We start from the raw sequence: 22,038 nt of genomic DNA on the forward strand, positions 1-22,038 counted from the left end.
CAAGTTGTGCTGTTGATCAAGTCCTAGGAGCTGTGTTTTTACGTTATGAGAAAATATCAAGGATAGTGAGGGAGCTTGCTCCACCTTTGCTTCGAGTTGCCTTGGTGTGGTACTACCAGGTGATCACTTACGCTTGGATTCGCCGATAGTTTATCGGCATGAAACTCTTAGATTGTAGTTTTCGATCTTAGAGTTTCACATACTGGCTGTAAAATAATAAGGGATTGTTATCCCCTTAATTTAATTAACTTTGCCAGAAAAAAATAGCCGTTTGGCATCTTAGTTATAATATAATATATGTGCACACCTTTCTGGCATTCATATAGTGAAGGTATGTAAGTTCTTTTCACTTAAACTTTCATATCATCCAGGTCTAGCTACTCACTGATGAGACCTCAAAACAGGTTGAAACCGGTTTTGAGGAGAGGTTTTACATTATGAGGAGAGGTAGTGACCTCTCCTCATAATGTAAAGCAATATTACATCTCCTAGGAGCTGTGTGTTTTTACATTATGAGTAAATATCAAGGATAGTGAGGGAGCTTGCTCCACCTTTTCTTTGAGTTGCCTTGGTGTGGTACTACCAGGTGGTCACTTACGCTTGGATTCGTCAGCATGAAACTCTTAGATCGTAGTTTTCGATCTTAGAGTTTCACATACTGGCTGTAAAATAATAAGGGATTTTTATCCCCTTAACATAATAAATTTAGTTTAATCCTTTATCCAAGTGCGAGCAAACAAAGTTTGCACCTGAAAGTATCTTCAGGACTCAGGTAAGGTAGCACAATACTGGGCAACTCGTTGCAAAGGTGGAGCAAGCTAACATCATTCCTATGTGTCTTGCATTATGGGAGTTACTGAGATAGGAGTGATGTTAGCTTGCTCCACCTTTGCAACGAGTTGCCCGGTGTTGTACCACCTTACCCCAGTCCTGAAGATACTTTCAGGCACAAACTTTGTTTGCTCACACTTGGATAAAGGATTAAACTAAATTTATCTATAGATTTTATTTTATTCAGAATTTTTATGATACTGTTTTCTACATTTGTTTGTAATGGCAGAGAAGAAATTATTTAATTTTCTTCATAAAAGTATTTCATGATATTAATATGAAATGCAAACATAGCAAAAAAATAGTATCATCATTAAAAAAGATAATAATAAATGATCTTTTATCACTCATACGAGGGTGGTCTGAAAAGTTCTCGGCTTAACACAAATTTATAATTTCAAAATTATTTTTATTTTTCAACATAATCTCCCTTAAGACTAATAAATTTATTCTAGCAATGCTCCAGCACCATTATCCTGTCCTTGTAGTGGTTTTCAGTAAGATCTGCAAAATATCCCTGAAAAGCTGCAATCACCTCTTGATTCGAAGAAAAACGCTGACCAGCGAGGAAGAGTTTTAGTTTTGGGAAGAGATAGAAGTCAGAGGGAGCCAAATCTGGGGAATAGGGTGGATGCTCACAATTCATAGTGAAGATCCCGTAATTTTCCCATTGCCAAAACACTTTTGTGGGGCAGGTGCATTGTCCTTATGAAAAATGATTTTTTTTCTTCTGCAAACTGGGTCTTTTCTCATTAATTTTTTCATCTAGTCTGGTTAAAAGATCAGACTAATATTCCCCAGTTATTGTTTTACCCTTTTCAGGATAATTAATAAACAAAATGCTTTAGCATCCCAAAACACTGATGCCATGAACTTTCCTGCTGATGAAACCGACTTTGTCTTCTTTGGTACTGAACAACCAGTTTCTGTCCAATGTTTTGACTGCTATTTGGATTCTGGGTGTAATGGTGAATCCAAGTGTCATCCATAGTAATAAATCAATGCAAAAATCAGTTTTATTCTTGTTAAAATGCTCCAAGCACTATTCAGAGATTTTCATGTGAGTGCATTTTTGATCTGCTGTGAGCAAGTACAGCGCCCATCTTGTGCAAAGCTTTTTCATTTGCAATTCTTCATGCAAAATATATCCTACACAATTTTTTGAAATGCCTATAGTCTCAGTAAATTCATGCACTTTGACTTGCCAGTCATCCAATACCATATCGTGTGCTTGATCAATTCTTTCTGGTGTTACACTTTTTGGACGTCCTTCACGTGGATCATCTTCAAGGCTGGTACGGCCACGTTTAAACTAGGCATCCCATCTCTTAATCGTTGAACACAAAGAAGAGTGCCCATAAACTTTTATGAACTTCAAATGAATTTCTTTTGCCATTAAACCTTCTCCCTTCTACATGTTAGGCATAATGGCCTGTTACAGATCTATCTTAAGCCCTTCTAAGTCATACCCATCCCAAGGATAAGGTGACTAGCCCTATGCCTCCCAGTATGTTCTATGGCTGTAGCTGCATGTGTTCACAGGGCATGTTTGCCTGTCTGCAGGAGGAAAAATCCCACATAAACTAGGGAGAAAAACCTGCTGTCCGCACCTCGAGACCGGCTAATTTAGCTGACTGTACCTAGAGTCTGAAGAATAAATCAGACAGTGTTAGATGGATGAATAACTTCATTAAGCAGGAGTTGCATACAAAAAAAGGGTAGTAGAGAGATTATAAAGAAAAATTTGATCAGCATGCCCATAAGCAGTATAAGGCACAAGCAAGAATGGTGACAATGACCAGTACAATACTTAGGAAGGCTGAAGCTAATTATGAGAGAAAGCTAATTTGAGGCTAAAAGAAATCCAAAAGAGTTCTTTTGCTGTATAGCAAGTAAAAGGAGGAGTGACTGCATGATTTTAAAAAGTGTTGGTGGTGGGGAGGTAATAGAACCAAATGGTGGTGACATTGCAATGCTAGGTGCAACATTGACTGATATGAACTAGAGGTTGAAGAAATGAAGGTACTTTAAATATTGCAGAAGCCTCAATATGAACACAGCAATGGGATTAGCTGGCATGGCCCATGTATTATGTAAATATGCAAGGCAGTTATCAGATCCTCTGATCGAGCTAAGTGATTTAAGCCTCAGCACTGGGAAAGTACCAATGGAGTGGGTAGTGGGCAAAATAGTCCAATGCATAATAGTCGAGAACCTGGAGATTAAAAAGTCTGGAGACTTTTTAATTAGTCATGAAGAATCACATCATGTAAATTCCAATTTTTGGCTTTACAAAGATGGGCCTTTTCTATGGCATGTTCCATGACAGCTAATATTAATGTTTCTGGCTGCAGTGCTCTAATTTCTTCGTGAATGTTCTTCTTCAGTTGTTGGATTGCCTGTGGCTTGCTCACATACACCTTTTCTTTACCATACTAGTAACTCTCCTGGCCTGTGTTGTACAAAATTTTCAGTCTCAGCTCTATATCACTCCCCAGTGACCATCACCACATTTTCATCATCATCTTGAAGAAAGTAAGCCCTAATTATACAAATTAAGTGATTGAAAAAAAGATGTCTGCTACAAGAATTTCGTCTTTGCATCGCCGAAGTGAAGCCCTTGGCTCTTTATTTTTAGTAAGGCCTGATGATTCCCTGTAATGCTACTCTGAAAATGACTGTGCACTTTGAGGAGTGGGGGGCGGAATTTAGGCTAGGGAACAACCCTTGGATTCTCTAAACCGCAAATTCCACAGCTCTTGTTTATGTAACCATTGAAGTGAAAGTGAAATTCATTGGACATGATCAAATGGTGAATTGAGTCGTTTTCTTCTTTAGCCAATTGTTGAAACTGGACTGCAAAATTTACACATTGCTGATGATCTGTCAGTTTTAATTTCTGTTTCAGTTAGATCTCGTATGGGAAATGGCATAAATGGTTTAAAATGTGCTGCAGTGATGTCTGAGACATACCCAGTATCCCCTCTTGCTGGAAACATTCAGTCAAACGATGAATTATTGTTTCTGAGGGAGCATTTCTGACATTAAAATGATGCCAATATGCTCTTTGCATTAGAATAATTGATGATCGATTTTCAAAATGAAATTGCATGATTTTGGTTCGTTGTTAGGTGTAATTTTCCAAATGCTCCTTCCTGATGAAAAAATTAATAATCAAAAAAGTTATTCATTTTAATTCCCTTTCTGACTTATGGGCCACTCTCTGTTAATAATGGCCAGTAACATTGACGTAATGAAGAAAGTCAACATAATGTGTTATAATACTTTTTGTAGAAGTTCATCTGAAGAACATAAAGAATGGGCACAATGTAATAAGGTCTTGATACCCTGAACTTTTTAACAAGGTTGTGATTCTCATGAATTGTAGGCTCATGGTACTTGAAATAAGATGTATGGTCTTTCTTTGTGCTGGATAAAGGCAAATCCACGACACTTTCTGCAAGTTACAGAAGCATTAGCAGATCCAGAAAAAAAAAAATTTTTTTTTTAAGTCAACTGAATTCTGGGATGAAATTAATTTATTTTGTATACAAAATGTTGTAAATCAGAAGAACAACCATTCCAAATTGCCAAAGACATGACTGTACCCATGTGCAGTGCTTGGAGAAATATTGTCAAGGAGATGTCTTTCCGAGTGTTCCATAAAACAGTAGGCCAGCGATTCTCAACCTATGGGGCATGCCCCCAAGGGGGGGGCCGCAAAGAAAATGGAAATCAAAGATAACCTGAAAAACTATTTTATTGAAACAAAAACATTTAATGAAACTCTATTGAAACAAAAACATTTAATGAAACTCTATTGACACAAAAACATAAAATACACTCTGAAAATAAAATAATAAAATGTATAAAATCCACTCTATGGAATAAACTAGTTATGCTTACATGTATATATTAATACTGCAAAATATACCGAGCAACTAATTAAAACTAAACAATATCAATGAATGTAAATTAATGTTTTCCTTGGGCCTGTGTTGCAGAACAAAGTTTTTCATATGATGACGATACACTGGAAAATGACACTCTTAGTTCTCTTTCTATATTTAGCTGAGATCTATATTTTGTTTTTAAGGCAGCCACTGCAGAAAACCAGATTTCACAAAGATAAGATGTTGGAAATGGCAAAAGTACATAAAAAGCTCTTTAATGCAGAAATTTCATCATCAATACTGACCCCAAACTTCAAACAGTGATTTAGATGCAAATTGTCTTTTGATTTTGCCGCTCGACATGAAATCTATAAATTGTTCCTCTTCTTCAGTTGAGAAACCTTCAGCGGTAATTTGAGATGGATTTCTAACCCACTCATACATTGCCATTATGTTATTGTTGTTATTATTATTATTCAGGCCTCCATGGAGTCAAAAGACTCATCATGGTAGGTCCTTCTTAAGAAACACAAAGTCTATCAAGACTCATCGAAGGGAGGTTCCTCCTAGGAAACACAGTCTATCATACCACAACTTAAACTCATTGACCATTCTCGCTCTCACCACTCTATCAGGCACTGCATTCCATGGTTCAACCACCCTCCATGCAAAGAAACCACTCCTCACCCTCTTGCTCACAGTTTCCTTTTGCAACTTCCAGGGATGGCCCCTTGTCATCAATCCTTCCTGTTGTTCAACCAAGCAAAAGAACTCCCCAGTGTCAACCCTGTAACCACCTCTCAACAGTTTAAAAGTCTCAATCATATCACCTCTCTTTCTTCTATCCACCAAACTCTGCAGTCCACATTCCCTCAGCTGATCCTCATAAATAACATTGTACAGTCCTGAAACCATCTTTGTTCTCTGCCTTTGTACCCTTTCCACAGTTAATTTATCCCCTTCAAATCCTGGGGAGCAGATCTGAGAACAATAGTCTAAGAACAACATTCTCGCTCTCACCACTCTATCAGGCACTGCATTCCATGGTTCAACCACCCTCCATGCAAAGAAACCACTCCTCACCCTCTTGCTCACAGTTTCCTTTTGCAACTTCCAGGGATGGCCCCTTGTCATCAATCCTTCCTGTTCTTCAACCAAGCAAAAGAACTCTCCAGTGTCAACCCTGTAACCACCTCTCAACAGTTTAAAAGTCTCAATCATATCACCTCTCTTTCTTCTATCCACCAAACTCTGCAGTCCACATTCCCTCAGCTGATCCTCATAAATAACATTGTATAGTCCTGAAACCATCTTTGTTCTCTGTCTTTGTACCCTTTCCACAGTTAATTTATCCCCTTCAAATCCTGGGGAGCAGATCTGAGAACAATAGTCTAAGTGTAGTCTGATCAGTCTTATACAATGGAATGATAACCCTTTTATCTCTGCAAGTTAGCAACCTTCTTATTATTGCAGCAATCCTCTGTGTTACCTTCACTACCTTTGCAATATATCCCCTAAATTTCAGGTTTCTATCAATCATCAACCCTAGATCTCTTTTCTCCCATACTTCCTCCAGTATAACTCCTCCCATAGAGTAGGCAACATCCCATTGATGTTTCCCAAACCTCAAGACCTTACATTTTGCTGCATTAAACTGAAACCCCCATTCATTTTCCCATCTATCTAGTGTATTCAAATCCTCTTGCAGGGCTACCACATCTGCACTATTACTAATAATCCTTCCCAGCTTCGCATCATCCGCAAACAACTGAATATCCCCTTCAATCCACTGACAATGTCATTGATATAAAGGTTAAACAATATAGGTCCCAGTACTGAGCCCTGTGGGACCCCACTTGTAACCCTCTGTCTCTTTGAAACTGCCTCACCATACACAACACTGTAATACCTATCAGACAGCCAATCCTGAATCCAGTTGACCAATCTGACATCCAGACCCACGTGCTGCAACTTAAATATCAGCTTATCATGTGGCACCCTGTCAAATGCCTTCTCTAAGTCTAAGAAAATGGCAGTATATGCCTTTCCCCCATCTAATGCTCTTGTAACTTTATTATAAAAGGCTAGCATATTGCTAAAACATGAGTGCCCCTTCACAAATACATGTTGACTCTCACAGATAACATTACTGTTATCTGCTCAATGCTGTATACAGTCCCTCACTACTTTCTCCAAGATCTTAACAACTACTAATGACACATTAACTGGCCTATAATTAGACACTTCCAGTCTGCTACCGCTCTTATACAATGGCACTATCTTACCTTCCTTCCATTCCATGGGCACCTTTCTCGCCGCTAGGCTAGACTTTCACTGAAAAGCCAGGTCAAAGGCACTGTCAGTGCCCACATTCTCTCAAAACTCGTGGTGAAATACCATCCAGTCCCACAGCTTTACTGGCATCCAGAGTACTTGGTATTTGGCACACACTCTCCTCCTGCACCTCTAAACCTCGAACCTGCCCGATCCTTCTGGTATTAAAATTGACTCCTCCAGGATGAAATACTCCAATATAGTGTTCATTGAACAATTCCACTATGTCCTCTGCATCAGTCACTCTATTCCCATTTTTATCCCACAATGTCATTCTTCCACAGATATTTCTCCTCCTACTGGTCACATAGCTAAAAGATTCACGAGGATTTTCTTTGGATCTTATGGCCAATCTTTTCTCATATTCCAGTTTTGCCTTCCTTACCATATTAGTCACTCTCCTGACCTGTGTCTTATATTCTTCATGCATCTTCTCTTCACATGTCTCTTTATATCTCTTCCATGGCCTCTTTTTAGCATGCGGTTCCTGTTTACACAGGAAAGAAGGTTGAGAAAAACTTCAGTAGGCAAAAAGTTAAAGAAAAAAAACTTCCCATCAGCGTTCCTTGAATCTTTTGGCATAATTTGTTTTGTTATTATTATTATTATTATTACATGCACCTCCAAGGAGTCTCCAAACACACTTACTATACAACTCCTCTCCATCTCTACCATTCAGTCCATCAACTTCAGTGAACCGCAACTACACCAACATTATCATCTACACCAATGGTATCTACTGCCCATGTCTATCATCACTAATATTTTCACAGACAATCATAAAAATCCATGTCCATGGCAGAATTTGAACCCACAAGATTTTGGCTGGAGAGTGGATATGCTAACCACTCGGCCAACCTGGTCGGCTTTTGAAAGGTGAAGTATCCAAAATGAATAACAAAGTCAAAAAGTTTCACAATATCAGATGGAAATTCTTGTTGGATTCAATAGTATCTGACTAAGGAATTGGTAAACAATGACACAACATCTAAACTGATTATAACATTAGAAGGGCTTAGATGAATTACAAATTGTGTTTTTAAAGTGCAAAATGTTTTTAATATAAGTTAAAGATTTTCCTTTGGAAATAACCAGTAAAGCCAGGTTTACAAAACTTAGGAAAACTATATAATCATGGAAGATGCACATCGAAAGTCTTAACTTTTTCCTTTGATTCTTTATCTCTCATCCAAAAACATTGTCAATGAGATTATTAAGTTTATTGATCTGGCTACTAATAGGATCAGAAAAGAGAGGGGGGGGGAATAGTCTTGAAGCATTAATGAAATATCTTAATACAATATTTTCATCTAATTTGAACAGTTGCAGCATTACCCTTGTCTGCTTTGGTAATAAATAAAATTATCAATATATCAAAATATCATGTCAAAATATATCAATAATCAAATTGATATTTCTCAATGACTTAAATACTTTAAATTCTGAAATTGAATGATTGGGAGGAGGTGGTTTAACTTTGAATAAAATTTTGGCACTCTCAAAAAGAATTCTGTTAGCTTTCTTAGAAGAAACAAAATGAAGGTTTTTATCTGTGTAATGAAAAAAAAAATTATTGATGAAAATTCACTAAGAGTTTCAAAATAGCAATGTCCTGATGTTTAGATTATACCAAATTATTTAGTTTATTGATCTGGCTACCAATAGGATCAGAAGAAACAGATGGGGAGGGGGGGATCTTCTTGAGTTAGAGCATAGCCAAATATATTGACGACAAATATATCTGCACTGTAGATAATATTATAAGCACTGATCTTAGAACAGCTGATAAGTTAATCAGTATTCCTTTATGTTTTAGATTATCACATTTGGAATCAAAAACATGTTGGAATGAAGCTGATGAAATTCATATCATATATTTTAATGCAGGTGCTCCATAAAGCTGAGAAATGTGTTTTAAAATTGGAATACCTTGAAATAACAAAGTTTCTTATGGAACATCTTTATAAGGGAACTTGTGAAACTTTACTCAAACTTAAATAGGTCTACATTTATTTCCTTTGTGAGAAATAGTACCTTTCAGTCTGCTGATATTTTCTAATTTGGTTAATTAATTATATTGTTGGTTTTGTCTTTCATCCAACCTTATATTTGCTAGTTGTTGGTTAACCCCACATTCAAACATAAAGAAAATTTTTTTATGCTGCACCACTCTATGTTTGAAATCACACAGTTATTGTGAAGGAATCAAGCATCAAATAGCACAACAGCTACATGAACTTATTACAGGCCGAAATTTTCTTACTTATACATAGGGTTTCCCGCAAGATTCGTATTTTAATGAGCAGTGCAATGAAATTAGGCAAGCACAGGAATCAAGTTAAACAAAATATTTAATTCTCTCACAAAATTATTCTTACATAAGAAACAAGAATTCTATTAAGATCAATACAATAAATAATAATTTATGCAGTCTATAAAGTATTTAGATTCTACTCAGCTGAGTGCATCATTTACTGCTAGAACATATATATAAGTCTTTCACAGTTCTCATCCGTTAGGATTTCAACTTAGTTTCACCTTAAACACAACAATATTCAGCAAAACACTTAAAAAGTAATTCTGTTTAGTCTCATAGAATAATCACAAACTTCTATTTTATCTAACGCTTAGCTGGCATCATCAATATCTATCAGAGGATTAAAATAGTTCTTAAAAGGCTCAGTCTTGCATTTATATATACATTGCGAGATAACACATTCAAACACAAACTAATTCTTCAATGAAGTTTCTCACATTAGTTTTACAAGGAAAATGTTTTATAATATCACTCATTCAAGCTTGACTAGCTGGCTGCAGCAACACGAAATTTGACCAAGTTCTCCAGACACAAGCAGCACTATCACGCGTTAGTTATAGAATAGATATTCTTACCGGTATGATCATCATAGCTTGCACATGATGGAAAACTCTTACAACAATTCTAGGCACTCGATAATCTTCCACTATAGGCAACACAAAACTTATAGTATCCTTGAATTCAATAACTTATTTGTTAAGACTGGAAAATGTATTTTCTTCCTCGTAATAACTTATCTTATGATAAATCTCAATCATATTATTATCCTTTCACTCAGGTAAATTCCTTTACAAGGTAACAGGAAACTATAAATAAATAAGAGTTTGAAGTAAGATTCATTAAAATCGGAACAAGTTTCCAAATCTTTGTTACGTTGTACGATCCCAGATTAGATCACATCTCACGACCTTCCCACACTCTCTCCAATTTCCTTCTGGTTCCTTCTTCCTATATCTCATAAAATATCTCTCTTTTTCCTGGCCGAAACTTGTTTTTCTTTGCTCTTTCAGTTTACAACGAAATTCCCACGTGATCATTGTACAGTTCCCAACGCTAAGGCACACGCTATCTCAAAATAACATAGTTTTCTGACAGCAGCCAATCAAATCACATTAGCAGAGTCCCTTAGAAATACTTTCACTTTCAGTAAAAACTAATAAAATGCATATATTACAGTTCGCTTAGGATACATTTACAAGATAATATAAAGAATTTATATAAGATAAATAACTAAAAAAAATTACAATTATTATTTTAATGAACAAAAAAACAGTAAGTGTTTAAATTACAATTTACTTAGGAGCAAACTTAGCTCAGGAAATGCAATTCATGTTAAATTATGAATGAAGTATTAATAACATTAAAATTCTTCATTCACAATTTAACAATATACTTTTTTTTTTTTAAAGTTAGGCAAGTGTTGACTGTTTTCAATTCCTTACTGTGACTATTTTTCAGCACATTTTAGAATATTTCTGTTATTTATGTAATTTACTCTTCCATTTCTGTACTGAAGATGCCTGTGAAACATAGGTAAAAATTTGCAATTAAATATCAAGATTTTTCTTTGTAAGTTTTCCATCTTTGCTATCATTCTTTGCAAAGTTATTGTTCAGATCATTCCCTAAATTAGTTCTTGACAGTAGAAGAAAGAGGACCACCACCCAGTGTTTCATCCAGAAGAATATTTGTGAAGAGACACACAAATACTCCTCTAGAGCAGTGGTTTCAACCTTTTTTTTTTTTTTTAATCTTATGGCACACTAAAACTAATTGGTAAAATTCTATGGCACATGATTCAAGTATTAAGAAATATATCGATATGTTTCAAATAAACATGTAGCCAGCAAAAGAAAGAATGATTATGGAAGGATGATATTGATTGGAGAAAATGGTATAAAGACAGATATTGCAGAATGTGTGGTGGAGATAGTTAATGAGCAGTTCATAAAGGTCTTTCATTCTTGTGAATGTAACTTCATGGAGAGATTGAGAGCAGTTGATGATAGGGAGAAGAGACTGACTGTAAATGAGCAAGAGGTGTATGGGGGAGTTGAACAAACTGGATGTTAATAAGGCTGTGGGACTTGATAATATATCACCACGTATTCTGAAGGAATGCTCCAGGGAGTTGACGCCTGCCTTGACATATTTTTTTAATACGAGTCTTGCACTGGGTCAAGTTCCTAAGGAGTGGAAGGAAGGCAAGATTGTGCCACTTCATAAAGGAGGTGATTGAACTCAAGCATCAAACTATAGGCCTATCAGTGTGTCACATGTTGTGGTTAAGTTGTTGGTAAAGCTTGTGAGAACTAGGATCTAGAATTGGGTTGACAACAATGGTATTATCTTTGATGGACAGCATGGATTTGCTAAAGGGAGGTCATGTTTAATAATCTACTTACTTATTACAATAAAGTGACTACTTCCATGGACAGAGGAAAAGGATATACAGTAATATACTTGGATTTTGCAAAGGCATTTGATAGATTACCTCATGATAAGTTGATAGTCAAGCTTATGCAGATCGGGTTGGATATTTGATTACTGCATTGGATTGGAGACTGGCTATCTGATAGGTATTAACAAAATTTTGTTAATATCTATATCACCCCTATACACAAATGGGGGGATATCACCCCCCTTCATTTGTGTATGGGGGGGGTGATATCCAGGAAAAGGAAAGTCACTAGTGGAGTGCCTCAGGTGTGTTTTAGGGCCATTACTGTTTAACTTGTATATTAATGATATTGGTGAAGATTTGGATGGAGATATTCAGTTATTTGCAGATGATGCAAAGTTGGGATGAACCATGAAGAGTAGAGAAGATGTTGTATGTTGTGGCCCTACAACAAGACTTGAATAAGTCGAGTGATTGGGCACGGGAATGGAGATGCGAGTTCAATGTTGCAAAATGTAAGGTTTTAAAATTTGGAAAACAGAGATGGGATGCAGAATTTATGCTTGGTGAGGTGGAGGAAATGAGAAATCTGGGGGTGATAGTGGATAAGAATCTGAAATTTAGGGTACATAGCCAAAATTGTTAAGACAACACAAAGACTTCTGGGAATGATGTGGAGGACACTGAATTTTAGAAGTAGGGAGATTCTTGCATTGTATAAGGCTTTGATTAGGTCATACATGGACTATTGTGCCCAGATTCGGTCACCTGGTTTTCAGAAGGACAAAGAGATGTTGGAATGGGTCCAAAGGTGACTGACTAAGGTAGTTTCTAACCTCTGGAATGTCAAGTATGAGGAAAGATTGTTCTACAGAAAATAGTGGGAGATTAGGGGAGAACCAAAGGTCATCCCTGGAAACTGTATAAAGAGGATGTGAGTAGGGGAATGAGAAGCAGGTTTTTTCATGCAGAGTTGTAAATGATTGGAATGCCTTGCCTGAGAGTGTGGTGTCTGCAAGGGGTTTGAGTATGTTTAAGACATGCTATGATCATCTGTGTGTGTGTGTGTGTGTGTGTGTGTGTGTGTGTGTGTGTGTGTGTGTGTGTGTGTGTGTGAGTGAGAGAGAGAGAGAGAGAGAGAGATAAAAGGACCTCCCAGATGAGTCTTTAACTCCATGAGGTCTTGGAGTAACAATAATAACATGAAACCCTTTGCAATACTCTTTATGAACCAACTCTCTTTTTGAAACATCTCTTTATGAACCAACTCTCTTTTTGAAACATCTCTTTAAAACCCCATTTATTTATGACACCTTGTAATGAAATACAAAAGAATAATCAAAGTTATTTATGACAGTAATTATTTATTAATTTTCTCTAATATACATACATGTAACATAAATGTATTGTTTTTTTAATCAACAAGACACCTGAGCTTGGTGTTGTTTCATTATGTATTTTGTGTGCGAGCTCAGATTGTAGATAGATATACCCTCAGATATATCTTCTTCTTTCAAAAAGATATATCTTCTTCTTTCAAGCTGTGAGCTGTTTCTTGTTTTTTTTATATTTTTCATTGCAGAAAAGCTAGCTTCACACAAATATGAAGTGAGAAACGAAGAAGGGCTTCATTTGCCTTTTTTGTGATAATGGGATATTCACTTCGAAGAGACAACCAAAATGAAATAGTATCTGTTGTTGAATGTTTAAATTAATCCTCTGTCATTATTTATTTCCATTAACTCGTCGTCTTCTGCAGTATTTAAATTTGCTGAGAGAAACGCATAAGACAATTGGATCTCTTACCCAATCTAAGGATAATACATCAAGTCAAGGAAAATATTTTACTAGGAACCATTGCTTGATTTGCCAGTTTTTTGCCACATACAACACACATGGGATATGGTGGATTATCTTTACTCGAAACAACAAATAATCTCCATTGTATTCATGGACAGTGGTTTTAGATGTACTTGCATCACTTACTACTTCACTGTGATCTAATTTTTGTTATTTTAATTAGAAACTTGTCCATGTTGAATGGATCCTTATAAAAAAAAAATAAAAAATTGACCGATGTGGGAGGGGGGGGGGGGTTTAAACTCTTAATATTATTTTTACGGCTATTTTTGCCTGTTTTCGTTTAGGAGTGTCCCTTATTTTAAAAACATTGATTTTTCACTCAAGAATTCTTAGGGCATTATAAGTGTATTTTAAAGGTAAATGTATGCAGACCAATAGAGGAAGAAATTTTGCACATACCATGTTTGGATGTTAGGCTGTCTTCCTTCTCCATGCTTCTGCTGTTAGACTGTTAAAAAAAAAAGGGGAGGTTAGGAAATGTGGGGGTGTTTTTGAGGCAAGGTGGGAAAAATTAATTAGAAACCCCGGGTTTTTTAAAAATAATATATATGCATATGTATATTATTATATTTAAGGGCACTTTTTTGGGGAAAGGTTTTATAGGAAAAACAGGGGCGAGGGAGAGCATTAACGGGGTGCGAGCCGTTTCGATCCTGCTATCTAGGGTGTTTGGGGGAGTGGTTCGGGTAATCTGGACTACTTTTGTATGGGAGTGGCTATTTAAGCATTGCATGTGGGAGGAGATGAGCACTGATTGTAGTCAGAATTACCTAGGGGAGGGGGGGGGGCACTACATTCACTGTGTATTTGGAAGGGTCATTGGTGAGGAAGAGATCTAGCGTGTTTGGGGAGTGGTTCGGATTATCTGGTATTCTGGTAGGAATGTGAACAAGTTGTGTAAGGTTGTTAGTGATGGCAAATGTTTCGGCATCTCTGTGGGAAAAATGTGTACAACTGAAGGAGGAAAGCCGGTTGGTGTTGTGGACGTTAAAATCTCCTAGGAGCATGATTTCACTGTTGAGGAAGTGGGACTGGAGAAAATAAATTTTTAAGAGAGGAAATTAAGGAGTTCAGAGTGGTTGGTGACATTAGGGGAGCGATAGAGACGGCAGATGAATTTGACTGAGTGAGGAAGGGGTATTTTCAACCAGGTACATGAGAGCAGATGTATGCACAGATGCCACCCTTGGGTCAAAAGGAGTTAAAGAGCATGTAGTTTGGAAGGTTGAGATGAATAATGCTGGGGTGGTCAGATTTAAGTTTCTGCCAGAAAAAGTAGGTGGTGGTTTGGTAGACCTGAAGATGGTAGTGGACACTATTAAAGTTAGAGCTGATGCCATGGATGTTAGTGCAGTGGATATGCAAGGTTCTGTGGGGCATATATTTGACCACAAGAGTCTTGCATATTTCCTATGCAGTGCCTGCAGACTGGTTGTCATGGTGGCTACTAGTGGCGTCACTTGATTTTTGCACTAATTTAGCTTTGTTTTTAGTCTATTATCCAGTTGTTTTCTCCATTTTGGGGTTTTTCTTCTAGTTGTTTTCGAAATGATGACTTTTGTTCTCTCTTGTTGTTAATTCCTGTTATTAATTTAGATGTGCTTATCGCACATCCTTCTTACGAGGCGTGAAAAGTTTGTTCTGTGCTTTCTTTTATTAATGGGTCCGAGATGACACCTGATGATATTTTTAGAATCGAAATTGCATTCTTTCTTCTGCTAATTTCCTGATGTCTTCTTTTAGTGATTTACCATTTTTTCATCAGAAAGTTCAAAATGGTCTCGAAGTCGTGTACCATCGATGCAATTAAGCGTGTTTGGGGAGTGGTTAGTTAGTTCAAGCTTAGCTCCCTGCTGTGCTGCTGATTGTCAGTTAGTTCAAGCTTAGCTCCCAGCACTTGGATTTTGGAGGAAAAAGTTTTGTTAATAGTATTGAGGTGCTGTTCGAGTTTTTCGACTCATTTGCCTAAGTTTAGGAGCTTTTTATAGAAGGGAGGCACAGCGAACAGAAAAAGGGCTGGCTGTGGTTGATAAATAGCTTGTGTGCTGATTCATCTATTTTTGTGCAGGAAGCATGTAGCCAGTGGCAACAGAACTTGCACAGTATGCCTTTATATGTTTATTTATTTATTTTTATTTTTTATCAGTGACATCAATTTTACAGCTGCAGCACTTTGTGTTATCATTGGGTTTATCATGTAAGCACATGAGCTATGCCTACTAAGTGAAGCTTGGTAGGCATAGTAGGTGCTTACACGCGACTGATTTTAACCGGAAAGATAACTGATTTTATGCACTATAAGTACTTAGAGGTTGTACAGAAGTAATCAGCTTCTTAGTACCCACTGTTAAGATTTCCTTTTAATGATTAATTTGAAGAAAAACATTTATCCCAGATTTGTTAACCCAGCATTGGTAAAATGTAGTGTCACAGTTATTTCTTTCTATATCTTTACTAACGTCGGGTTAAGTGATCATTAGGATGAAGATACAACTCAGAAATACTTTAATTGAAGTGTAAGCTGTTCTTAATAAAGGAAGTGGTTTCACCTCTGCAGACTAAGAGCAGACTAGAAAAGTGTTTCATGATTTTATAACATGGTAAACCAGTTCAGTTGATGACTGGTTATAATGGAACATTGTTTTGTGGAGGCCATAAAATCCAAGAGGATGGTCATGATAGGTTTTTTTTTTTTTTTTTTTTTTTTTTTTTTTTTTTTTTTTTTTCATCATGCTAGAAGGTAATATGTGTGGCATGTATTAGTATAGTGGATATTTCTTAATATCAAGCTAATATGTCATGAGTAAGCTGAATATCTCTATAAGGGAATCAGGATTTTTTGGTCTCATTAAGTTTACATATGAGCAAGAACTTACTGGCTTGTATGAACTCTGATGAACAACGTGTTTCTGTAATCCATTAACAGGTAGGCATTGCCTGGGTCTCTGTCTCTCTCTCTCTCTCTTGAGGAATCTTATTTGGTTTACCGTATATTTTCGCATATAATGCGATCCACGTATAATGTGAACCAGAAATTTTGTTTGAAAACTAGCCCTAAAATGTTATGTCCATGTATAATGCGATCTGTTAATCTTGTTCCCTAACATTATAAATAAAACAATATGAATTAACGAAAGAAATATTTATTTTAAAACAAAATGTCAAAATCCTTTAAATTCTTTTTCATCTTTTGAGTCGTCAGACATTTTATTTATAAATTCAACTGTAGACATTGCATCATCAGTGTAGCAGTTGTCGTCATCGTCATCATGCATTCCATAAATCTGTTGCACCACCCAGGCGAAGCAAGAAAAGATGAAATACCTGGTGTGTCCTTGAATTTACCATTCTTGAGTTGTAGAGCTCGAAAATGAATTGCATTTCTTGTTACTATAATGCCATCTTGTCATTGCGTCAAAATCCATTCATTTAGCTCTTCAAGTTCTGGAAAGGATGCTACATCTCCGCAACAGGCACGTTTCGTTTTGGGGATTTTTTCAAGTAATATTTGTCTTTTTGCTTACGCTAAAGTCTAATATTACTCTCTGCTACACCAAATTCTCTCATAGCAACACTGTTATTGTGTTCTGCAAACTGCACGACACGCAATTTAAATCCTGCTTCAAAAGATGAACATTTATGTTTCTGTTGGCTCATTTTCAGGCTAGGTTTGTTTAACGAATAATATTTAAAATGAACTGTGGTTAAACCGATATGCCTAACTGTGCTAATAAGCTCACCATAAAGCACAGAAATATTGCAGAAAATAGGAACATAAGAAGACAATTAATACAATAACATAAGAATTATGTGAGAGAGATTTTATTTTCAATAGAATTTTCTCCTTATTTCCCTCCTATGGGAAATTGTTCTTCTTCAATACATATCAACCTTAAAAAATTCTTCTTCTTTTTTTAAATTTAATTTCTTTTATTGTTAATATATTGAATTTGTTTATGATCCATTCTTTCATTGTCAGTTAGGACAGAAAAAGTACTTAAGATGATGGCCCTCAATGTAATTTACTTGCTACTTGCACATTTTTTCCCCTTTGGATCTTTGTTACTTATGCATGTTCAGTTTAAATTTTATACTGATGATGCCATTGATAATTGAACAAACTATGTTCCTAATGAACTCAGGAATTTTATCTTTATAAATACCCTGAAAAAGGCTGGGGTAGATGAATGTAAAGATTACAAATCAATAACCCTAATAAGCCATGTAATAAAATTACCTTTACAAATTACATTGGAAAGAATAAAATCAAAAACAGCAAATAAAATAAAGGATGTCTAATGTGCATTTATGAGAAACAGAAGTATAAGAGAGAATGTCTTCTTAATCAAAACGATACTATAAAGAAACTTGGAAATGTAGAAAGATATATATCATTAAATAACCCTCGTATTCACTTAACTAGTGTCATATCCATTCCTGTTTGTTCTGATTTGCATAACAGAGTTCCAGGTAGTATTCAGTCAGATGTCTCTGCAAAATCTAGCAGAATCATTGTCTAGCTATTTCCATTATCCAACTCTAATGTTACTCATTATAAAATGTTGGTAGGTTACTATGGAATGACCTATCCTTCACAAAGTCATGTTGCCGCTCATAGAGTACCATATTTTTATCCATCCAATCTTGAATTCTCTTTTTCACTAGATTTTCCAGTCCTTTTACCACCACCACTCCTGAGATGCTGATCAGTTTATAATTTTCTACTGCAGTTAGAACCTCCTTATGCAAGGGAATGATTTTGTCCTCTTTCCACTCCCCTGAAACTTTACCAGAGCTGAGACTTCGAGACTAGTCAGAGGCATTGCCAGAATGTGTAAGGGAACTGGCAATGCCTCTGACATTTGTTGATGTGAATTGATGTTGTTAAAGGGATTTGTTGATGGAATGTATTACTAGATAGGATGGAAAGCGTGTTGTATGTGTGTAAGTTAATATATAAATATATTAACTCCACATGAGAGGTTGCAAAATCTATAGCACACTACTATGCATGTGTGGACAAGAGGTTAATATGCCTCTATAATAGTCTTTATCACACTGTTTTTCCAAACTTTGAACAACATATCGACAAGTTTCTTTCTTGAGCAGCTGGAAATGTATTGCTGGGGGGGGGGGGGGGAACCATGCAAGGAAGACTACTGCAGAGTGCTGAATATGGAATGAAAGAGAAAGCCAGTAGGTTAGAATCACAGACTCTGAATGAAGTGAATTCGTGGTAAGGCTGATATTTAGAATTGCTTGAGTACAATGAGCTTTGCGAGACCACGGAGGACTAATAGTGATGATAATAAATTGCCATTATTTTAAGCTTGTGATGAATGAATTTCTATTGTGTACTTTATATTCTGTATTGATAAGTAGTTCCCTATAACTCTGGTCTGAATTTAAAGTTCAAAATTATTTCTTTCTTTAAACTACTATTTTTTTTAAGTTACAGAGATTATAGAAATATGGTAGAATACCAAATATTAATTTAGTTTAACAATAGTTTTCCAAGCCTATGAATATATGTACACACACACACACACACGTACGTGTGTGTGTGTGTGTGTGTAATTCACATGGGGAATTTTTATAAACAGTAGTTTAATGCATGTTTGTGTGTGTGTGTCTCACATGCCTGATATGTCATGATTTTTTAGGTAAAAATGTGACCGCACCAAAATCTGTTCCCACTGCTATTTACTCATTTCTTCGAAGTTCAGATCCATTAGATAACTTTGAGGTGAGTTTTATAACCAGCTTTTAATTATTTATCAAGAGACAAACTGACTTCTAAACTTATGTTTGTAAACTGTGTTATTTCAATATGTAGAAAAATCTGAATCACTCAGTAAACAAGTACTCATCATTCAGTCAGCACTTGTCTGTGGATGATTTTGCAAGCTGTTTATTTTTTAGTTGTCCATTAATCACCAGGACTTTTCATGATATATTTTTGTTTATTTTCTATGAATGCATTCTCAGGCTGGTTGCTTGTATTTTGGGAGGAAAGAGTTTCTATGAGGAATATCTCTGCTGCTTTTGCCTTAAACTGATTCAGCACTCTTAAAACTACCTATATAAAATTCTTCCATTCCAAATTGGTTTTCAATTCATGTCTTTCTCTCTCTCCACTCTGTCACAGAAGAGTAATATATGTTTATACTTAGAATAAATTTCTGAGATGTTATGATGTCATTAAAATTTTCTCAGTTCAATTTAAATACATTGATTGCCCTACCAAGTAAACAGGCTGGCAGTCCCCAATTTCAATATGTAGTCCCATCCACATATAGATATCCATTATGATATAACAATTGAAAAATAAGCCTCAGATAAAACATTCATAGCATTAGTTATTGAAATTTCTCCTGTTCATGTATTGTTTCATGTTTAAAAGTAGTGTATTAGTATGGCTGAATTATTTATCATAAGTAACCTCAGTTAATTTCAAAAGCAGAATAAGATTTTGGGGGGGGGGTGCTTAAGGGTCAAAGCTGTATAACTGAGAGGAGACCTCCACATAGCCTTTAAAGGAATGTGGAGAACCGACCAGAGCTTCTGACCTAATGTCCAATCCTCACCTTCTTGTGGTGCACCCTGTTGGGTATCTATTTGGATACTAAGCGAATGAGGATGGGCTGGCAATTTGGGATTTAGCCGACCAAATTGTATTCTTATTGGTTAAACCAAATTAAAAATGATGGTACAACATGACAAAATTTCATGCCGGCTGGGGCGTCGCTTGGTTAAACAAGGCCCCCATTGTTTCGCCAGGGAACCAGGGCGAACAGCAAAAAGTCAGCTACTGGAACAAATCTGAAAGCATACCCCAACTCGACGTCACCAAAGTTAAAGATCAGTGCTATCAACATAAGAAGCCTGAATGGCAAAGAAATGGAGCTAGCTGAGGAATTAGATAAGTACCAGATTGACATAATAGGGCTACTGAAACAAAAGAGACAAAAACTGGTAAGATCTTTCTGAACAATAAATATGAAATGTTATATTCGGGAAATGACAATCAAGGAAAAAAAAGAGTAGCCATAGTATTCAACACAAAATACGAAGCTAATCTTCTTGAATGGCAGGCAATGTCAAGTAGAGTGATGTGGGCAAATATAAGAATGGGGAATTGGACAGTGAGACTTATTTGTGCCTATGATCCCACAGAAGGTTCTACTAAGGTAGAAGTGGAGAAATTTTTTGATGCTTTAGAAAAAGCAACTGGCACAATGAAAAAGGAAAAGGGAACTAAATAACAGAGTAGGAAATGATTGTCAGACATACAAATATATTTTGGGAAAATTTGTAGAAAAGAGCAAAGCCAATAATAATGGCAAATACCTGTTGGATTTCTGCTCAGGACATGGACTCGTTATTACTAACACCATGTTCCAGCATAAAAATGTGCACAAATTCACATGGAGAGAAGAGGCAAGGAATAAAAAAAGTCTCATTGACTATGTTATTGTTGATAGTGATGTTTTCTCCCTGGTGCAGGACACCAGAGTGTACAGAGGATTTGAAATTGGAAGCGATCCCTATTTAGTCTTGAGCAGGATAAAATTGAATTTCGTATTGAAAAGAATAACATGTAAGAAAGTTTTAAAGCGAATAAAAGTTGGGCAGTTCTCAGATGTGAACTGTAGACTAAAATACACAAAGATTATTGAAGAAAAAATGAAAGAGTTTGAGAACAGGAACCAAACCTTGGAGATTCAGTGGCAAGCCTTGTTGATTCAGGCAGAGAGGCATGTGGTGAAGTTGTCTGCAAGGATAGAAAAATCAGAACACCATGGTGGACACAGGAAGTTAAAGAGGCAGTGAAGGAAAAGAAGAAAGCATATCAAAAGTTCTTGGCAAATAAGTCAGCTTGTGCTCTTAGAGAATACAGAGACAAATGTAAGAAAGCTAAACAAAAGTCATGGGAGGACTTTGGCAAGAACATAGAAAATAAATATCAAGAAGGTGGTAAGATATTCTGAAGGTTGTTGAAGAAGCTTAGAAATAGAGGAAAGAGTGCTGTAAAAGGAGTTAGAGATAATAAAGGTTACATAAAAAAAACAGCCGAAAAAGATATCCTTGAAGTATGGAGAATTACTTCGAAAAATTGCTAAATGAAACAAGCAGTGATAGAACAATGGTAAAAAACACCCAACAGGCATACAGTCAGGAATACATATCCATACTTGAAGTAGAAAAAGCTATCAAAGACTTGAAATGTGGAAAGGCAGCAGGAGTAGATGATATTCGACCAGAAATGCTGAAATATGGTGGTATAAAAGTTTTACAGTGGCTGCACTGCATAGTTCAGAAAGCCTGGACAGAGGGACGAATTCCAAATGATTGGAGTAGAGCTCTAATAGTACCCATATATAAAAAGGGAAATGAAA

General features: G+C 36.2%; 1 protein-coding gene across 1 annotated transcript in view; it reads left to right on the forward strand.

Annotated features, from left to right (window-relative positions):
- The window catches only part of LOC150110533 (ADP-ribosylhydrolase ARH3-like), a 168,497-nt gene that overhangs the window by 106,883 nt on the left and 39,576 nt on the right, over positions 1-22,038 (forward strand). Inside the window, exon 7 of the mRNA XM_090400485.1 lies at positions 19,303-19,385. Coding sequence (XP_090256611.1) covers positions 19,303-19,385 — 83 coding nt within the window. The remainder of the gene's footprint in view (positions 1-19,302; positions 19,386-22,038) is intronic.

The sequence above is a fragment of the Typopeltis vanoorti genome, chromosome 1 (genome assembly GCF_054136105.1).
Source record: "Typopeltis vanoorti isolate ZY-2024b chromosome 1, IOZ_Tvanoo_1.0, whole genome shotgun sequence".
In the NCBI taxonomy this organism is placed as follows: Eukaryota; Metazoa; Arthropoda; class Arachnida; order Uropygi; family Thelyphonidae; genus Typopeltis; species Typopeltis vanoorti.